Source organism: Ailuropoda melanoleuca, chromosome 10, assembly GCF_002007445.2.
Source record: "Ailuropoda melanoleuca isolate Jingjing chromosome 10, ASM200744v2, whole genome shotgun sequence".
Taxonomy (NCBI): domain Eukaryota; kingdom Metazoa; phylum Chordata; class Mammalia; order Carnivora; family Ursidae; genus Ailuropoda; species Ailuropoda melanoleuca.
In genome coordinates this window covers 88,201,600-88,217,562 of record NC_048227.1, presented here as the reverse complement: position 1 = coordinate 88,217,562, position 15,963 = coordinate 88,201,600, and the positions used below count along the sequence as shown (strand labels likewise).

The 15,963-nt window shown below is 40.2% G+C and overlaps 1 protein-coding gene across 7 annotated transcripts in view; it reads right to left on the bottom strand.

The window, feature by feature from the left end:
- AIG1 (androgen induced 1) overlaps nucleotides 1-15,963 on the bottom strand; it is a 243,070-nt gene that overhangs the window by 42,787 nt on the left and 184,320 nt on the right. For 3 of the 7 annotated variants that reach the window (XM_002912631.4, XM_019796197.2, XM_011220730.3), the window contains exon 4: nucleotides 7,428-7,543. The exons of 3 other annotated variants lie outside the window; for them this stretch is intronic. In XM_002912631.4, the coding sequence (XP_002912677.1) occupies nucleotides 7,428-7,543 (116 nt within the window). Of the gene's footprint in view, nucleotides 1-7,426; nucleotides 7,544-15,963 lie in introns of those variants that run through there. One more of the 7 variants, XR_004628158.1, reaches the window with a different exon arrangement.

The window sequence follows — 15,963 nt, the reverse complement described above, 5'->3', positions numbered from 1 at the left end:
TGTGAGGACAAGAGAGAGAAAGAAATGGGACTTTCCCATATACTCCTCAGACAGTTAGGATTCTTGTAGTGGTAGGAAGGAAAGACACAATCATTTCCCAAGGACCCCAAGTGCTTGTTAATCCTCAAAGCAATTCTGTGGTGTAAGCCTTACTCCCATTTTAAAGGTGGTGAAAATGAGGCTCAGGGAGGATAAGTGATCCCTCAAAGCAAGGGAAGAGGGGAACTGAACAAAAGATGGTGTGACTTCAAGGATCTGGACCTCCGCCTCTCAGAACAGGCACTGGAGGTTAATGGGGGAAGAAACATGTAGAAAGGAGCTGGGGTTAAGCTACTTTAGGTCTGAGCATTTTTAGCGTATAAATAGAACAACAACAATGGGTACCATACTAAGTGCCAATTATATGGCAGGTGGGGATGGGGGGAGGGGCAGAGGGAGGGGAAGAGAGAATCTTAAGAATATTAAGCAGGAACCAGGTTCAACGTGGAGCCTGATAACGTGGCTGGATCTCACCACCCTGAGATCGTGACCTGAGTCGAAATCAAAACTCCGAGGCTTAACTGACTGAGCCACCCAGGGGCCCCTACACCCATTTTTCTGATTCTCACAGTAATCCTGCCTAAGTATCATGACCCTCTTTTTTTTTTTAAGATGGGGAAACTGAGGCCAACAGAGACTAAGTGATTTGCCCAAGTGTGTAAGTATTCTACTGTTGCTATAACACATTGCTACAAACATTGTAGCTGAAAACAACACACATTTATCTTACAATTCTGTAGGTTAGAAGTCCAACACAGGTCTTATGGGGCTATAGTCAAGATGTTAGCAGGGCTGTGTTCTTTCTGGATCCATCTCCTTGACTTTTCTAGCTGCTAGAAGTGGCCCACATTCCTTGGCTCAAGGTCCCCTTCCTCTATCTTTAAAGCTGGCAGGGATGGTTTTGGTCCTTTTCCTGTAATATCTATCTGACCTTTCTCCCACAGTCCTGCTCCCCTCTAACCACAGCAGGGAAACCAGATGATCAGCTTGGGTCCACTTGGATAATGCAGGCTAACCTCCCCACCCCAAGGTCTTTAATGTAGTCACATCTGCAAAGTCCTTTTTGTCATGTGAGGTGACATTCACAAATGCTGGAGACTAGGGTGTGGACATTTCTGGGACCATTATTCTGCCCACCTTATCAAGTTAAAAAGGTATTGAAGGGCTAAGCCCAGAGTTTAACTTAGATTTGGTCAAAATTAAGTAGGAAAACCTATTGGTTCTATCTTCAAAACATATCCAGAATCTTTCTAGTTCTCATACTACCATTTCTTTTTTTTTTTTTAAGATTATTATTTTTATTTTTTTTTAAGATTTTATTTATTTATTTGACAGAGATAGAGACAGCCAGCGAGAGAGGGAACACAAGCAGGGGGAGTGGGAGAGGAAGAGGAGCCTGATGTGGGGCTCGATCCCATAACGCCAGGATCACGCCCTGAGCCGAAGGCAGACGCTTAACCGCTGTGCCACCCAGGCGCCCCTCATACTACCATTTCTACCACCTTGGTCCAAGCCATGCCACTGTCTACGAGAAGAGATTACCCCTATAGCCTTGTAATTGTTCTCCTGCTCCATCTTTGCCCACAGTCCATTCTCAACATAGTAGCCAAAGTGATCCTCTAAAAATGTCTCAGATTATGGCCATTTTCTGTTCAAAACCTTCCAATAACTTGATTTCAGTATGAACTAAGGACACAGTCCTTACATTGCCTACAAGGCCTACATAATCCTTCTTCCACTCCAGGGGTCTTGCTCTGCTCCAACCCATGGGCCTTCTGCCTGCATTGAACACACCAGGATTATTTCCAGAGTCTTGAGTGGGAGGGGCTCTGCATTTTTGTTATGCATCCTCCTCCAGTACCTTGAGGTAGAATGGGAGGGCATAGCCAGGTTCTGGGATGTCTCTTCCCTAGCTGGGGATCTGGGAGGGGAAGTGGGAGGAGGATGAATATCTCCTCACGTCACTGCCCATAACTGTGCAAGTGATTTCCTCTTTTTCTCTACTAATACCTACTCCCCACTGATAAATGCTGCGAGGCTGATGTGTAGATGCCTACTTTTGCATGCAATACATATGTGTGAGGTTTGTAGGGGTCTCTGAGGAGCTTCTCTACTGCAGAAGTCCCATATGTGGGAGATGGACTGTCTCCTGCTCATGGCATCATGCTACAATTTCTTGCTGTTTGGAAACCCTTGCCCAGGAGCTGGCCTTCTTGGGTGGGCCACCATTAAGACAGCCTGAGCCCAGGGCTCTCCCTCAATGTCAAACCAGATGCACAAGAAACTCACCCATCTTTGCCACATACAAATGATGCAGTCATAGGCTGCTCTATAGCTGCCCCTCCCTCTACCCTACCACATCCCTCCAATGTTCTTTTCCTTGCTCAGGCAGGAGGCAAATAAAAGTTAACAAGTCTGCTTCCTAAGTAAGACTCCTGTCTTATACCTGATATTACCAAGGATTCTCTTGGAACCTCTTATACTTGGGTTTGGTGAATGTGGGGAGGCACTTCCTTTCCCAGTGGCTCCCCTAGACCCGAACTCAAGAGTGCAAAACCCTCTCCTTCTCCCTAGCCAGGCAGAGGAAGGAAGGTTACGAAGATGGGCATGACAAAGAGTGGGGATGGCTCTGGTGATGTGTAAGGTAACAGTGTTTGGGCTGTCTTTTATAAGCCCCAAGAAAGGCACTTCTCTTCAGAATGCAAGGCGTATGCTGTGTGACTCCTTCAACTTGGTCCCTGTTCTCCACTGCCAGGAAATCAGGAAAACTTTCACACACTGTTACTGATGTACAGTCATCAGGATAGGTACTTATGGCAGAGTGAAAGGTTCAAGTTGAACAGAGGAAAATGTCATCTGCTGGTCAGAGAACAACTACATATTGGCCAATTTTGCTTAACTGGTGAAGAAGCATCCAATTGAGTAGGGGGACCTTACATGTGGTCTAAAATTTCACTTTTTTTAGTGAAGAGGGTGTAAATTTTATGCTAAAAATTTTACTTATTCATGGCTAAAAATTCTTTCCAGGACTTAAATTGAGTACAATCTTATTTTTAAGATTTTTTCTCTCTATTTTAAAAAACAATGTTTGTTTCCAGCACAAGCTTGAGGAAATAAAGAAAAGTTTCAATAAGAAAGCAAAAAATAATCTGTAATTGCATAGCTAAGTTACGATCAAGTTTGGTGGAGACAGAACTCTGATTTAGGGCAGTTTAAGACTATATCATGAAAGAACACACTTCATCTTGATTTTACTTTGTTTCATTTTCTGTTTTGAGAAGTTGCGCAATGGACACATTTGGGGTAATGAGATTTGGAATACGAAATTTATCAAAAACCATTAGGGCCCAGAGACAACAGAAATTTCTATTCTGCTTTATATAAGCTCACTGTAGTGACAGGAAAAGTTTATCCATAAGAAGAAACTCCTACAACTCATTTTCTCCCCTTCCCTAATGTCTCCTTGCTCCTGACTGTGCCTTGCATTTAGTGTTAGCATGTATTATGCAGGGGCCCTAAGATCTCATGTGGTCTCTGTTGAACGATAACCACCATGGGAGGGGGGAATGGGGAGGGGCTGGAAGAAACATTTTCAGGACAGAGAAGACCCATTGGTGAAACTTTGGGGATATATATTTCCTAGATCTGGGGTGGTTTTCCTTTTTCTGTGTCCTTCAGAATGAAAAGCAATTGGTGAGCAGCACCAGTACTGCAGGGAGACAAAGATGTGAGGTGCTGGGGGGCCACAGCCAAGGAACATATTGGCCAGCCGGAGGAGTCCTGCACAGGTAGAGTAAGGATATCTTCTCTTACAAAATTTTTCAACTAGAGGGTGACAGCAGTTGACATTTCATGATCTTTTTTTTTAATTTAAATTCAGTTATCCAACGTATAGTACATCATTAGTTTTTGATATAATGTTCAATGATTTATTAGTTGCGTATAACATTCCATGATCATAAAGCTCTCTGTTTTACTCAATCCCCCTTCAAGATTTCCTGATGGTCCTTTTAAACTTAAAAAGCAAACAAAAGTGGTATTTTCATATCCTTTAAGGCTATTTTGGGTTTTTATAGTAAAAAGTGTATGAATGAGTGAGAAAGAATAAAAGTAAAAGTAAAAGCAAAAGGCATTGTAACTACAATTCTCAAACCTTTGATAAGAAAATACTATGTACTCTGCTATTTGTTGTCCTCAGAACAGTAAGTATAGAAATACCAATACTAACACTGCTATTATTACTACTACTAACAATAAAAGGAAATATAGATTTTTTTTACTGTGTGCCAGGCATTTTTCTTGGGTTCTACATACAATAACTGAATCTTCACAACTGCCCCGGGAGGTCCTTGTCCCTATTTTATATTTGACTAAGTTAGAGCTCAGAAAAGTTAAGGGTTAAGAATTCTAACCCAGGAAGTAGTCTTAACTATTAGACATGCTGCTTCTGTTGTATTGCTTCAAAACAAAACCAATACTAAACACACACGTAAATGTATTCATCCATAGAAGTACTCTTCACCCAGAAGGAGGCAGTGGAGAGCATAGTGACTTGTACAGACTGTGACCACATACTAGGCGTGCATTCCAGAACTGGCAACAACAAGGACACTTGGCTTTTCCTTGGGCAAGACATATATTCTCTAAGCTGTAGTTTCCTTACCTGTAAAATAGGCCAGATAATGCCTATCTCAAAGGGTTATTTGGGGAACTAAGTAACATAATATTTGAAAAGCACTTGGCACAGAACTCAAAAGAATGGTATTCATTACAATTCCTGTTAATTACTGTTGCATTAGAAACCAAAGGACCTCTGTGTTGTATGCAGCATAAGATAATACAGGTCATCTCATTTTTTAGGGGAAACCCCATAACTAGGGTGCAGAGAATGTGTGGAGGAATGATGATGGAGGGGGTATTAAGAGTCCACCATAAGTGGAGAGGGAGATGCTTGTGTCCCAGACCCTGGGTAAGTGGAGTATGGTGGGAGGCAGGAGGAGGCAGAAAAGGAGTCTGGGACGCCTTCTGATGCTCAGCTTGGGAGGACTGAAGTAGGGGTTGGGAAATGGAGCCACTCAGGGTGGCAGCTCAATGGGCTCCAGTCTATGAGTGAAAGCACCCGTATGTTGTCTCAACTTTAGCTATCCAAATCCAGGAAGGACCAGGTTCAGATGGGGAAGGAGACACGTAGGAATGGACAGTGAATGGGAATCAGATCAGAACATGGACAGTCTGGCCAGCAGATGCAGAGGTAAGGATTTAGCTCGACCACACAGGGGATGGCAGGGGAGATCTATTTTTCTAATAATTAGCATGTGATAAGAGGAATGCTTTCTTCCATTTTGGCATGAGGTTCTGGAATGTCCAGTTACAATCCTGGTATGCTACCAAAAGATTTCATATCCTGAACCTTCTACTATTGTGTCACTGGTACAGCGGCTCTGAGATAGTCTGGTAGGAAGCAAAAGCCAGTACCTTTTTGATAACAATGAAAATCCTTGGATTTATATAATATGACATGATATGAGGGGCATTGTTTAGCCCTTGGCATAGCTATGAATACCTAGGGCAGAACACCAAAGGAAAAAGTCTACTTTGAAAGCTCTCTCAGAACAAATCTAAGAGAATTTGCTGGTTAATGCAAATACATGTCCAAACAAGTACTGGTTTACTTAGGGAGTATGCAGAGCTGGCAAGCCTCACTTGGCATGAAGAGCATGAGTAATGATTCATTTTAATGAGGGATCTTGGGGGTCTATAATGAAGGCTATGTGGTATTTCCCATGTGTCTCTTTGGAACGTGGACTGAGTGTAACCACAGTGGAAGAAAAGCCATCGGAAAATACAGTTTGCGAAACCTCTGGGGCTCTATAAGATTCGGATAATTTAATGGCATATAAATGAATTCACAGAAAAATCTTTCCTTCCCACAGGTAAGAAAAGTAATGAGATTATATTTTGGGGGGAAAGGGGGATTTGATTTTTAATGATTTTTTTAAGATGAATGCATCCCTGGAATAATTCATAGCCCCCCCACATGACTCTTTTGAAAGATAAGATCATATGAATATGAAGTTCATATATATAAAGTACGTATATTCATTCTTGAGACATAATTTCAGTCACACTTCACCTGTGAGCCCTGATCATTTGGACCTTTTCTATTAGAGAAAATCAATACTTAACATTTTAGGTGGAAACAAAAAAATTTAGAAAGTGACGAGGAAAACAATCATTCCCCAGTCTTTCCAATGGTCTTTGACTAGTCAATGAAATGGCAGATAGAATGAGCATTACTGCATGTTTGTTCAGGGGTCTTTCATCTGGATGTCTGCTTAGATCCAGCCACAGGGTATGACTTCCTAGAAACAAATTTCCTGTCTGGTCAGATCTGGGGCATTATGTGATCATTCATGCAAAGTATGTGAAGTACTGGTACTGACCTTTATTTTGTATTTCTGGGCTGGCTAGAGCAAAATGCGCCACAGAGCATGGGCCTCCCAAAGAGCTCTGGGATTTTGGAGGGATTAAATACAGTTCTGGGGGTGTTTGGAAGAATGTGATTCAGTCCTTCAGGCTTAAAGGAGGGGATGGTGACCCAGAACTCAGGACAAAAGAGTCCCGAGAGGCAGAAATGCTGGTGGGAGGAGCCTCTTCTGTGTGTATTAATATATCAAAGAGGACTTGGAATTCTAAAGAGAAGTAAGAAGTTTTGTCTTAAAGGAAACAATTTTGAAATATTAAAACATGGTAAGGACTGAAACTAATGCAAAGTAAATTCAACAGGCGACTGTGTTGTTATCAGATAAATGTGGCACCACCCACTTGGGACTTATTCGTACCCCACAGACCAAGTGGAGATTTCTTATAATTTATTTATCCCAACTTTAAAAAACAAAACCCTTAAACGCCTGCTATGCGTAACCGCTAATTGTAAGACAGGTTCTAAACTGACTCAGGAGAACGTCCATTTTCACTTGTTTCCTATGAAGTTTAAGGTCACTCCTCTAAAGAGGCCATTTCTTCTGTCTTCATTTGCATTTGCTCACCAACAACAGCAACAACAAAAAAAATCCCAAGCAAAAAGCCCTTAAGCAATAAAACTGCTGTCCAAGAAAAACATTTAGTTTGAAAAAGAGTTGAAAAATGTAGCCTTGGAAGAACCATTGCTTACATGGGATTGTTCAACAAATTCCTGTTGTGTGAGGTTTGGCATATACTTTCTAAAAATATAAGCATCTGGGGAAATGAGACAAAGCCCAGGTCCTGGACCAAATGAGGCAGGCAGTGTGAATCTGTTAGTGATTATATCCATAATGAAATATGTGCCCAAATTTAGCAGTGCAAAATCTAATACAATACGAAAGCCCAGCAGGCACTGTCCTTACCATAATATATAGCCAACAGAGAAGGTACATATGGCGGCGAGTCCGCTGCTCCTGCTGGGATATGCGTGGTGTGATGTCCTCATCTCGATTAATATAAAGGGCAAAACTGTAGTGTGCTGAAAAAGAACAGAGAGCAGGTGACACAGATTCTTATCATCGTCCCTCAATACTTGTTTTGTCTCCAGTAGCAGAAGGGATAGTGCAAATTCCTAGCACAAGTGCCATAGCAGAGAGCAGCTGTATATGGCTCGTCTACGAGGTAGGATGGACAGGAAAACATGTGGTGCATTGATCGCTCTACTAGTGTTTTTTTCTTCTGTATCTGAATTTTTAAAACTTTATTTTATTTATGACTGTCACAGGAAATTTAATAATTTTGAAGGATGTATAGGGAAAAAAACGGAACATAAGAAAGGAATAAAAATACCCACTGTTAACATTTTGGTAGATGTCTTTTCCCCCCTCCTTGTTCATATTATTTATACATAGTTAAGATCATACAGTGCATGGAATTTTATTTTTGGACTGTAACATGAGAATTTTGGGGGGGGTGCAGAGGGAGAGAGAGAATCTTAAGCGGGTTCCACCCCCTGCATGTGAGCCCAACTGGGGGCTAGATCTCACAACCCTGATATCATGACCTGAGCTGAAATCAAGGGTCAGGCACGTAACCAACTGAGGCACCCAGGTGCCCCAACATGAGAATTTTTGATATGCCATTTTAGAAAGTCTTCTAGAATATTAACCTGGACCATAGTTGCTTGAAACTCCATTTTATGGATATATTGGATATACCGAAATTTATTTGACCAATTCCTGTTCTTGGACATTAAGTAGTGAAAGATTTTTAATTTTTTGTTTATGAAAAATGTCATGATGAATATCTTTCATAGAATTCTTTGTCTGAATGTCTGAATGTTAAATGATTTTCTTATAGTTAAAGGCATAATGACAAATTATGTGTGTACCAGCAGCAGGTTAAGATATAAAGCCAAATTGGTTTCCAGAAAGGATGTACTGGTTTGTACCAGCAGAGTACAGATTTAGATATGATGTTTGTAGACAGTCTCCAAAGAAGCTTAATGGGACGTTCCCATTTGTTTTTTGGACCCAGTCGCCACTCTGATCCTCAGTCCAGTGGGCCAAGATGGGGATGAAATTTGGTAAGAAGAAAGGGAAGTCAGCTCATCTTGGTGTTGAAATTTGATGGACAGATACAAGGGACAAAGGTCTCCTTAGGTAAAACTGAGTTAGGATATAGAGTTATCTTCAAATATTGAAGTTTTTCAAGAGTAAGAAGATGGCAGAACTGAGAACCCAACAACGAGTAAGTTTGAATTCTACTTAGTACCTCCTTAATGGCCATGAAAGAATCTTTGCTTTGCTCTCACTGTATTGTTTGCCTATTCAAGGAAAATGCAGGAAATTGAATGTTATAATTTTCAAACTCTAATAAGTATCATGGCACCAGGTGGCAGGTGGGCCTTGGCAGGAAAAGACATGGTAGTGATATCAAAGTGAACATCTTTGAGGCAACGTATTGTTTATATTATAGAAAAAAACAGGAATACAGGATTTTTAAAGAAATACTAAGATAGTGGAAATTCTTTGCTTTAAACATTCTCCTCTAGATAACTGTGGTGACTGTCAATATATTAGTAACTAGAGTATGGTATTCCTAGAATGTCAGGTGGGTGATTCCACAGTTGGGTAGTTTTATATTTCCTTATCCTTTGCTTCTCTATCGTTATGCTAAAACAGTATAATTAGCTCTGAAGGGAACCATGCAAAATGTACATGTGTATTGATACAGAGACAGTATGTGTTTTAAAGATCTATTTTATTGTTTTATTCACTATAATCTAGTCACCTCAGATGACATTGGCCTGGAGTTTCACCAACGATTTGAAATGCCAACAGTAGTTTTTGCAATGGTGCATTCATGTATAAAATTCAAATGTATAGCTAACGATAAATCCAAGTCTTGTCAAATCTCACACAGAAAAAAAAATCCCTGCAAATCATTTATACTGAAGATAGTGCTGATTTTATGGCCTGTGTGGGTTATAGAACGATGATGATGTTATTTTTGATTTGTTAATATTAAAAAGTATTTAAATTCTACCTCCTTATCCATTGTTTCAAACTGAGTGGAAAATCATCCATTTTTCTATAAAATTATATAAGTTCAAATAACTAATCTGAACATTCTTAGTTATCCAGTTATCATTCTTTTACTTAGCCTACTTGGTGATTATCGGATGTCATACCTGGAGGGTTAGGATGTATTTTGATGATGCCAGACAGAAAATCTCTTTGAAAAATGAAGATCTTCCTAGATCACTTCATTAATGGCATCATCACCACTAAAAAGGAGCTACTTGTTCCATCAATGACATAATCAATGACAAGAGATCTTTTTGTGTTCCAGTTGTTCCCTTAGCAAATCTCAGGGTCACAACACACCTCAGAATTTTCAGGCACTAAAGAATGCATATCTACCTCTCTACAAATGTGTAATGCAAATGATGTTTACTGTTAAACAATACATATTGATAAGAGTAAAAGCAGTATAGGGGCGCCTGGGGGGCACAGCGGTTAAGCGTCTGCCTTCGGCTCAGGGCGTGATCCCGGCGTTATGGGTTCGAGCCCCACATCAAGGCTCCTCTGCTGTGAGCCTGCTTCTTCCTCTCCCACTCCCCCTGCTTGTGTTCCCTCTCTCACTAGCTGTCTCTATCTCTGTCAAATAAATAAATAAATAAAATCTTAAAAAAAAAAAGAGTAAAAGCAGTATAAAATACTTATACCAAATATAAACATTGCTCTGCAGGTAGCTAAGGTTTTATAAACTAAGAAAATGATAAAAATCTATGAATGGTCCTGCTGAATCTCTAAGTAATTTTTGGCAGCTCAACTGTAATCCAAAATCTGTAGCAGCAAGAGGGATAATTATTTTAGAGCTACAGGTACAAGAAATCCAGTTCTAATCCACTCCCAGGCAATATTCTGCTTGAGTGACTTAAGAACCAGGAAGGAAATATTCAAGTCCATTCAAGACCACCTGTTGCACAAAAACGGTAATACTATGTTTTGTTCACTGTGGTATTTGTAGAAAAGAGCCTGGCACATAGGAGGTGCTCAATAAATATTTGTGGAGATAATTTAATCTTCAAAACAACATTTTTAATGGGAATTATTAACTCCATTTTGCCGATGAGGTAACAAAGACTCAGAAAAGATCATTATCTTGCCCAAGATCATAGAGCTAGTATGTCTGGAGGTCGGGTTCAAGACCAGTTCTGTCTCCAAATGCCAGGCTCTGTTTTCCACATTAGAATTATATTTTTAAAAGACATAGTTAAATAATCTTTGACTCAATAAACCAGTGGGAGTGCATGACTGAAGATCACTTACGTTGTCACTCAACTGACCAGAACTATTTTTTTCTTGAGCCTCAAAACAAACAAAGAGCTCTTCACTGTAAAAAATGTATTTTGCCAAATGTGTTCTTTCCTGTGGCATAAAAGCATTCTGAATAATAATAAACAACAAAATCAGCTGACATAAAGTCAGGACTTTTCATTGGTACAGTGAGAGAGCCAGCTGGAGGGAGCTCTTCCAGCTTTTGGATCAGAGGAGGTCAAAGTGCAACTTTCTTGGTCATCCTGTAACCAGGTTGATCTAGCAGATGCCTTCCCATGTTGCCGAAACCCCACCCAATGAGATCAAGTCATAGACCTGAAGTGCATGAGTTGGGAAGTCGGTGCCATGTCTGCCCCAGCCCCCAAGACTGGACCCTGCGTCTGTCTCCCAAAAGGGTTGGTGATGACATGCAAGGCAACAGGTGACTGGAAGGGTCTGAAAATGAGAGTAAAAATGGCCATTCGGAATAAACAGGCCCAAATTGAGTAATACCTTCTGCCTCTGCCCTGGTCAAAGACCCCCAGGAAGCAGTCAGAGACAGAGAGAAGCAAAAGATCATCAAGCACAGTGGAAGTCTCACTTTCAGCGAGATTGTCAACATTGCCTGACACATGCGGTACCTATCTTTACAGTCAGAGAGCTCTCTGGAGGCATTAAAGAGAACCTGGGGACTTCCCAGTTTGCGGGCTGCAGTGTTGATGGCCGCCATCCTCATGACTTTGTAGATGATACCAACAATGGTACAGTGGGATGCCCAGCTAATTACGAACCGCAAAGGAGAATACTTCAATAAAGGATCATTTGACAAACAAACAAACAAAACATACCCTGGAATGATCTATTTCTCAAACACAAATACCTTTTACTTTATTATTATTATTTTTAAAAAGATTTTTTTATTTGAGAGCGAGCAAGTGTGCACATTGCGCGCATGAGCATGGGGGAGGGGCAGAGGGAGAAGCCGACTTCCTGCTGAGCAGGAAGCCTGCCCTCGGGCTGGGTCCCAGGACTCTTGAGATCTTGATGAGCCAAAGGCAGATGCTTAACCCACCAAGGCACCCAGGCGCCCTCACAAATACCTTTTAAAGTTTTCTCAGGTGTAGATACACTTTGGATGAGCAAAGAAAGAGATAAAGTCTGCTTGCCGGAGGGGGCTCTTAAGAATTGCATTGGACTGTTTTCTGCAGTGCATTGTCAATAGAGCAATTGCCCGCAGCTGAGTTACTGAGGTTCTACTGTTTGTTTTTAAGTGCTAAGTAAGATGAAATGTTGATAGTCCAAGGAATAAACCTTTGATCTAATCTATAAACTCTGCCTGAGAAACCCCTGGTCTAAAATACAAGCAGTTATCCTATCTCAAGCTCCAGTTTCCAGTGCTGCTAATTTTAATGAGACTGTGTTCAAAAAATTGCATCCAAGAAGGGAAGCCCAACTCTTTCTCAGGTTTTGGCATCCTTTATGGTTTTTCTTAATGGGGTTTAGGGGGGTTTCCTTTATGGAGCAGTGATTATCACTAGGAACTGACCAGCATCCCAAGGCAAAGGTCAGCCCGCAGAGAGGATCCACCAGGTGTCACTTCCACACAGAGACACTCAGCCTTGAGCAGAGGGAGAGATTCAAGGAGGGATCCATGACTTAATTATGATGTGAAGGAGATGGGATAAGAAAAAGCCTTCTGGAGGAGAGGCTCCAAGGAAGAATGCAGTGTAATAAAGTAGAAAGATCAGGAAACCGGCATTTGGGATCTAGTTCTGATTGTGTTCTACCACATTGTAAGACTTTAGTCAGGTTCAAATACATTTGTGAAGCTCCGCAATTTTTTTTTTTTTTTTTGGTAAAAAATGAGGGGGTTGCATTAAACTAATGAATCTCAAACTTCAGTCATGACAAACTAGTATTTTAAGCTTTGCTGTATCACATAGTAGGGCTCACCCAGGCATTAGGTGGGGTAGACATGGTGTCCAAGGCCCATGAAAATGTTTTAACTTCTACAATCAGAAGATAAATATGAACTTTCAGAGTTGAAGATTATATTAATCTTTAAAATAATGCAGTATAAAATGGTTCATATATAATATATAGACATATATACACATATAATATATAAAATATATAATAAATAGTTATATAAATATATATCTAAATAAATGCATATACATATACATGTACATATAAATAAATGTCAGTAAAGACCCAGAAATGCAAAGTGCCTAGGGCCTACAAAAGTCAAAAATCATACTGCAGCCCTGTCACATGCTACCCGATTTTTTTTTAAATTCCTAATTCAGATTAAAAAAATAAACGGATTTAAAGGGAGACTTATGAGACTTACAAACTCTCATAAAGAGAATATCACTTGATAGAAGATAATCACAAAAATAAATACAATGAATACTAACCGATCTTAATAAATGTTGGTTAGATATTGGGCCTGATTGATGGCTCAGACTCTGAGGCCTGAGCTTGATGTGTTCAGTAGGGAGGTTAGTAAGCATTAGAGGGGCATTAAAGGCACACTAGCATGAGATAGAGACTCCTCTAAATGGAATCAGAAGGACTGAAAGGTAATTGAGAGGGAATTACCTTTTCACTGCGGGATTCGGTATTGCTTAATGCCAGGTCCCCATGCCACATAAATGATCTTATCTAGCATCAGAGCTACACCGTCAATGCACTGGAACAGATTATCTGTAGGTTGTAGCTCTACCTTTTAAGTGCTAAATTATTTGATTTATGAACAGATGTTCTTTTGCCAGAAAAATGGAGAGAAGATGAGTAGGAAGTTGAGGTATCGATGGAGGAATTTAAGGGTATTTAAAGGGTTAAAAAGTGGATTTACATCTCTTCCAGATTGCTTAATTTATTGGCATAAAGCTGTTGATAAACTTTCTAATAATCCTTCCAATTTCATTGGTGTTGGTTGTGACCTCTCCCTTTTCATTCATAATTTTATTAATTTGGGTCCTTTCTCTATTCTTTTGGATAAGTCTTGCCAGGGGTTTGTTAATTTTATTTACTCTTTCAAAGAACCAGCTTCTGGTTCTGTTGATCTGCTCTACTGTACTCCTGGTTTCTAATTCATTGATTTCTGCTCTAATCTTGATCAACTGCTTTCTTGTGCGTGTATTAGGCCTGTCCCTATGTTGCTGTTCCAGCTTCTTGAGGTGAGAATATAGAAACTGCATTTTAGATTTTTCTATTCTTTTGAGTGAGGCTTGGATGGCTATGTATTTCCCCCTTAGGACTGCCTTTGCAGTATCCCATAGGTTTTGGACCGTTGTGTATTCATTCTCGTTGGTCTCCATAAATTGTTTAATTTGTTTTTTGATTTCCTGGTTTATCGAGTCATTCTTGAGCAGGATGGTTCTTAGCCTCCAAGTGTTTGAGTTTCTTCCAGGTTTTTCCTTGTGGTTGAGTTCCAATTTCAGAGCGTTGTGGTCTGAGAATATGCAGGGGATAATTTCAATCTTTTGGTATTGGCTGAGACCTGTTTTGTGTCCCAGAGCATGATCTATTCTTGAGAATGTTCCATGGGCATTAGAATAGAATGAGTATTCTTTGGTTCTGGGGTGTAGTGCTCTCTATATATCTATGAGGTCCAAATCGTCGAGTGTGGCATTCAAAGCTCTTGATTCTTTGCTTAGTTTTTGCCAGGGTGTTCTGTCTATTTCTGATAGTGGGGTGTTGAGGTCCCCTACTATTACTGTGTTCTTATCTATATGTCTCTTTATTTTGGTTAAGAGTTGGCTTGTGTATCTTGCTGCTCCCCTGTTGGGGGCATATATATTAATAATTGTCATATCCACTTGTTGAATACTTCCTTTAAGAATAATATAGTGCCCTTCTGTATCTCTCTCTATGGCCTCTAGTTTAAAATCCAGTCTATCTGATATGAGAATTGCTACTCCAGCTTTCTTTTGAGGTCCATTTGCGTGGAAGATGGTACTCCATCCCCTTACTCTAAGTCTGAATGCATCTTTGGGTTCAAAATGAGTCTCTTGTAGACAGCAAATGGATGGGTCATGTCTTTTTATCCAATCTGCAACCCTGTGGCGTTTTATGGGAGAGTTTAAGCCATTTAGATTGATAGAGATTATTGACAGATATGATTTTAATGATGCCATTTCTCTTTAAAGTCTTTGTATCGGTTGTGACTTTCTGTTCTGTATCACTCTTGGGGCCTTTTTACTTTTATAGAACCCCCCTTAATATCTCTTGTAGGGCTGGTATCAAAATCATAGAAGAGAACATAGGCAGCAACCTCTACGACATCAGCCACTCTCCATCAATTCTGAATGACAGCTTTGCTGGATAAAGGATCCTTGGCTGCATGTTTTTCTCTGAAAGAGCNTAAAAAAGTTAAAAATTGAGCTACCCTATGATCCAGCCATTACTACTGGGTATTTACCCCAAAGATACAGATGTAGTGAAGAGAAGGGCCATATGCACCCCAATGTTCATAGCAGCTTTGTTCACAATAGCTAAATCGTGGAAGGAGCTGTTAGTGGGGCTATGCCACAATATGTACAATCATGACACAGAATCTTTCCAGAAACTGCCAGAGATTTTTTGATTGTGCTGTGGTGGTGGATAGCTGTTCCTGCTGGCTTACACGGGCATCTCAGAATACAGAACTAATGAATCATTGAACACTACACAAAAAACTAATGGTGTACTGTATCTTGGCTAATTGAATTTAAATAATAATAAAAAAAGAATCAGGTTAGAAATGTGACCAAGGGTCAGGAACTTAGATTCAGATGGAACCAATATTTATCGAGTGCCAGTATGTTCCAGGCACTTCCAAAACTTTTCACGAGCTCAGTATCCAATGTGGGACTCACCAGTCCTCACATTAGCTCCAACCATCATTAAGATATGGTTTTAATAATTAGGCCAAATTAACAAAATAGTGCCATGCATGACACCAAGACAGGCATATCTTTGCAATTAAGAGCAACCGGTACATCACAGAAACAATTACAGTGGGACAGTGGCACCATTTTACTGGGCTATTATATTTGCATTTAAAAAACATTTTTAATACGACCTGAGGCCAGTTCATACCTCTTGCTGAATCTTCCTAAGGAAGGTATCCACAAGGTGCTAAGGG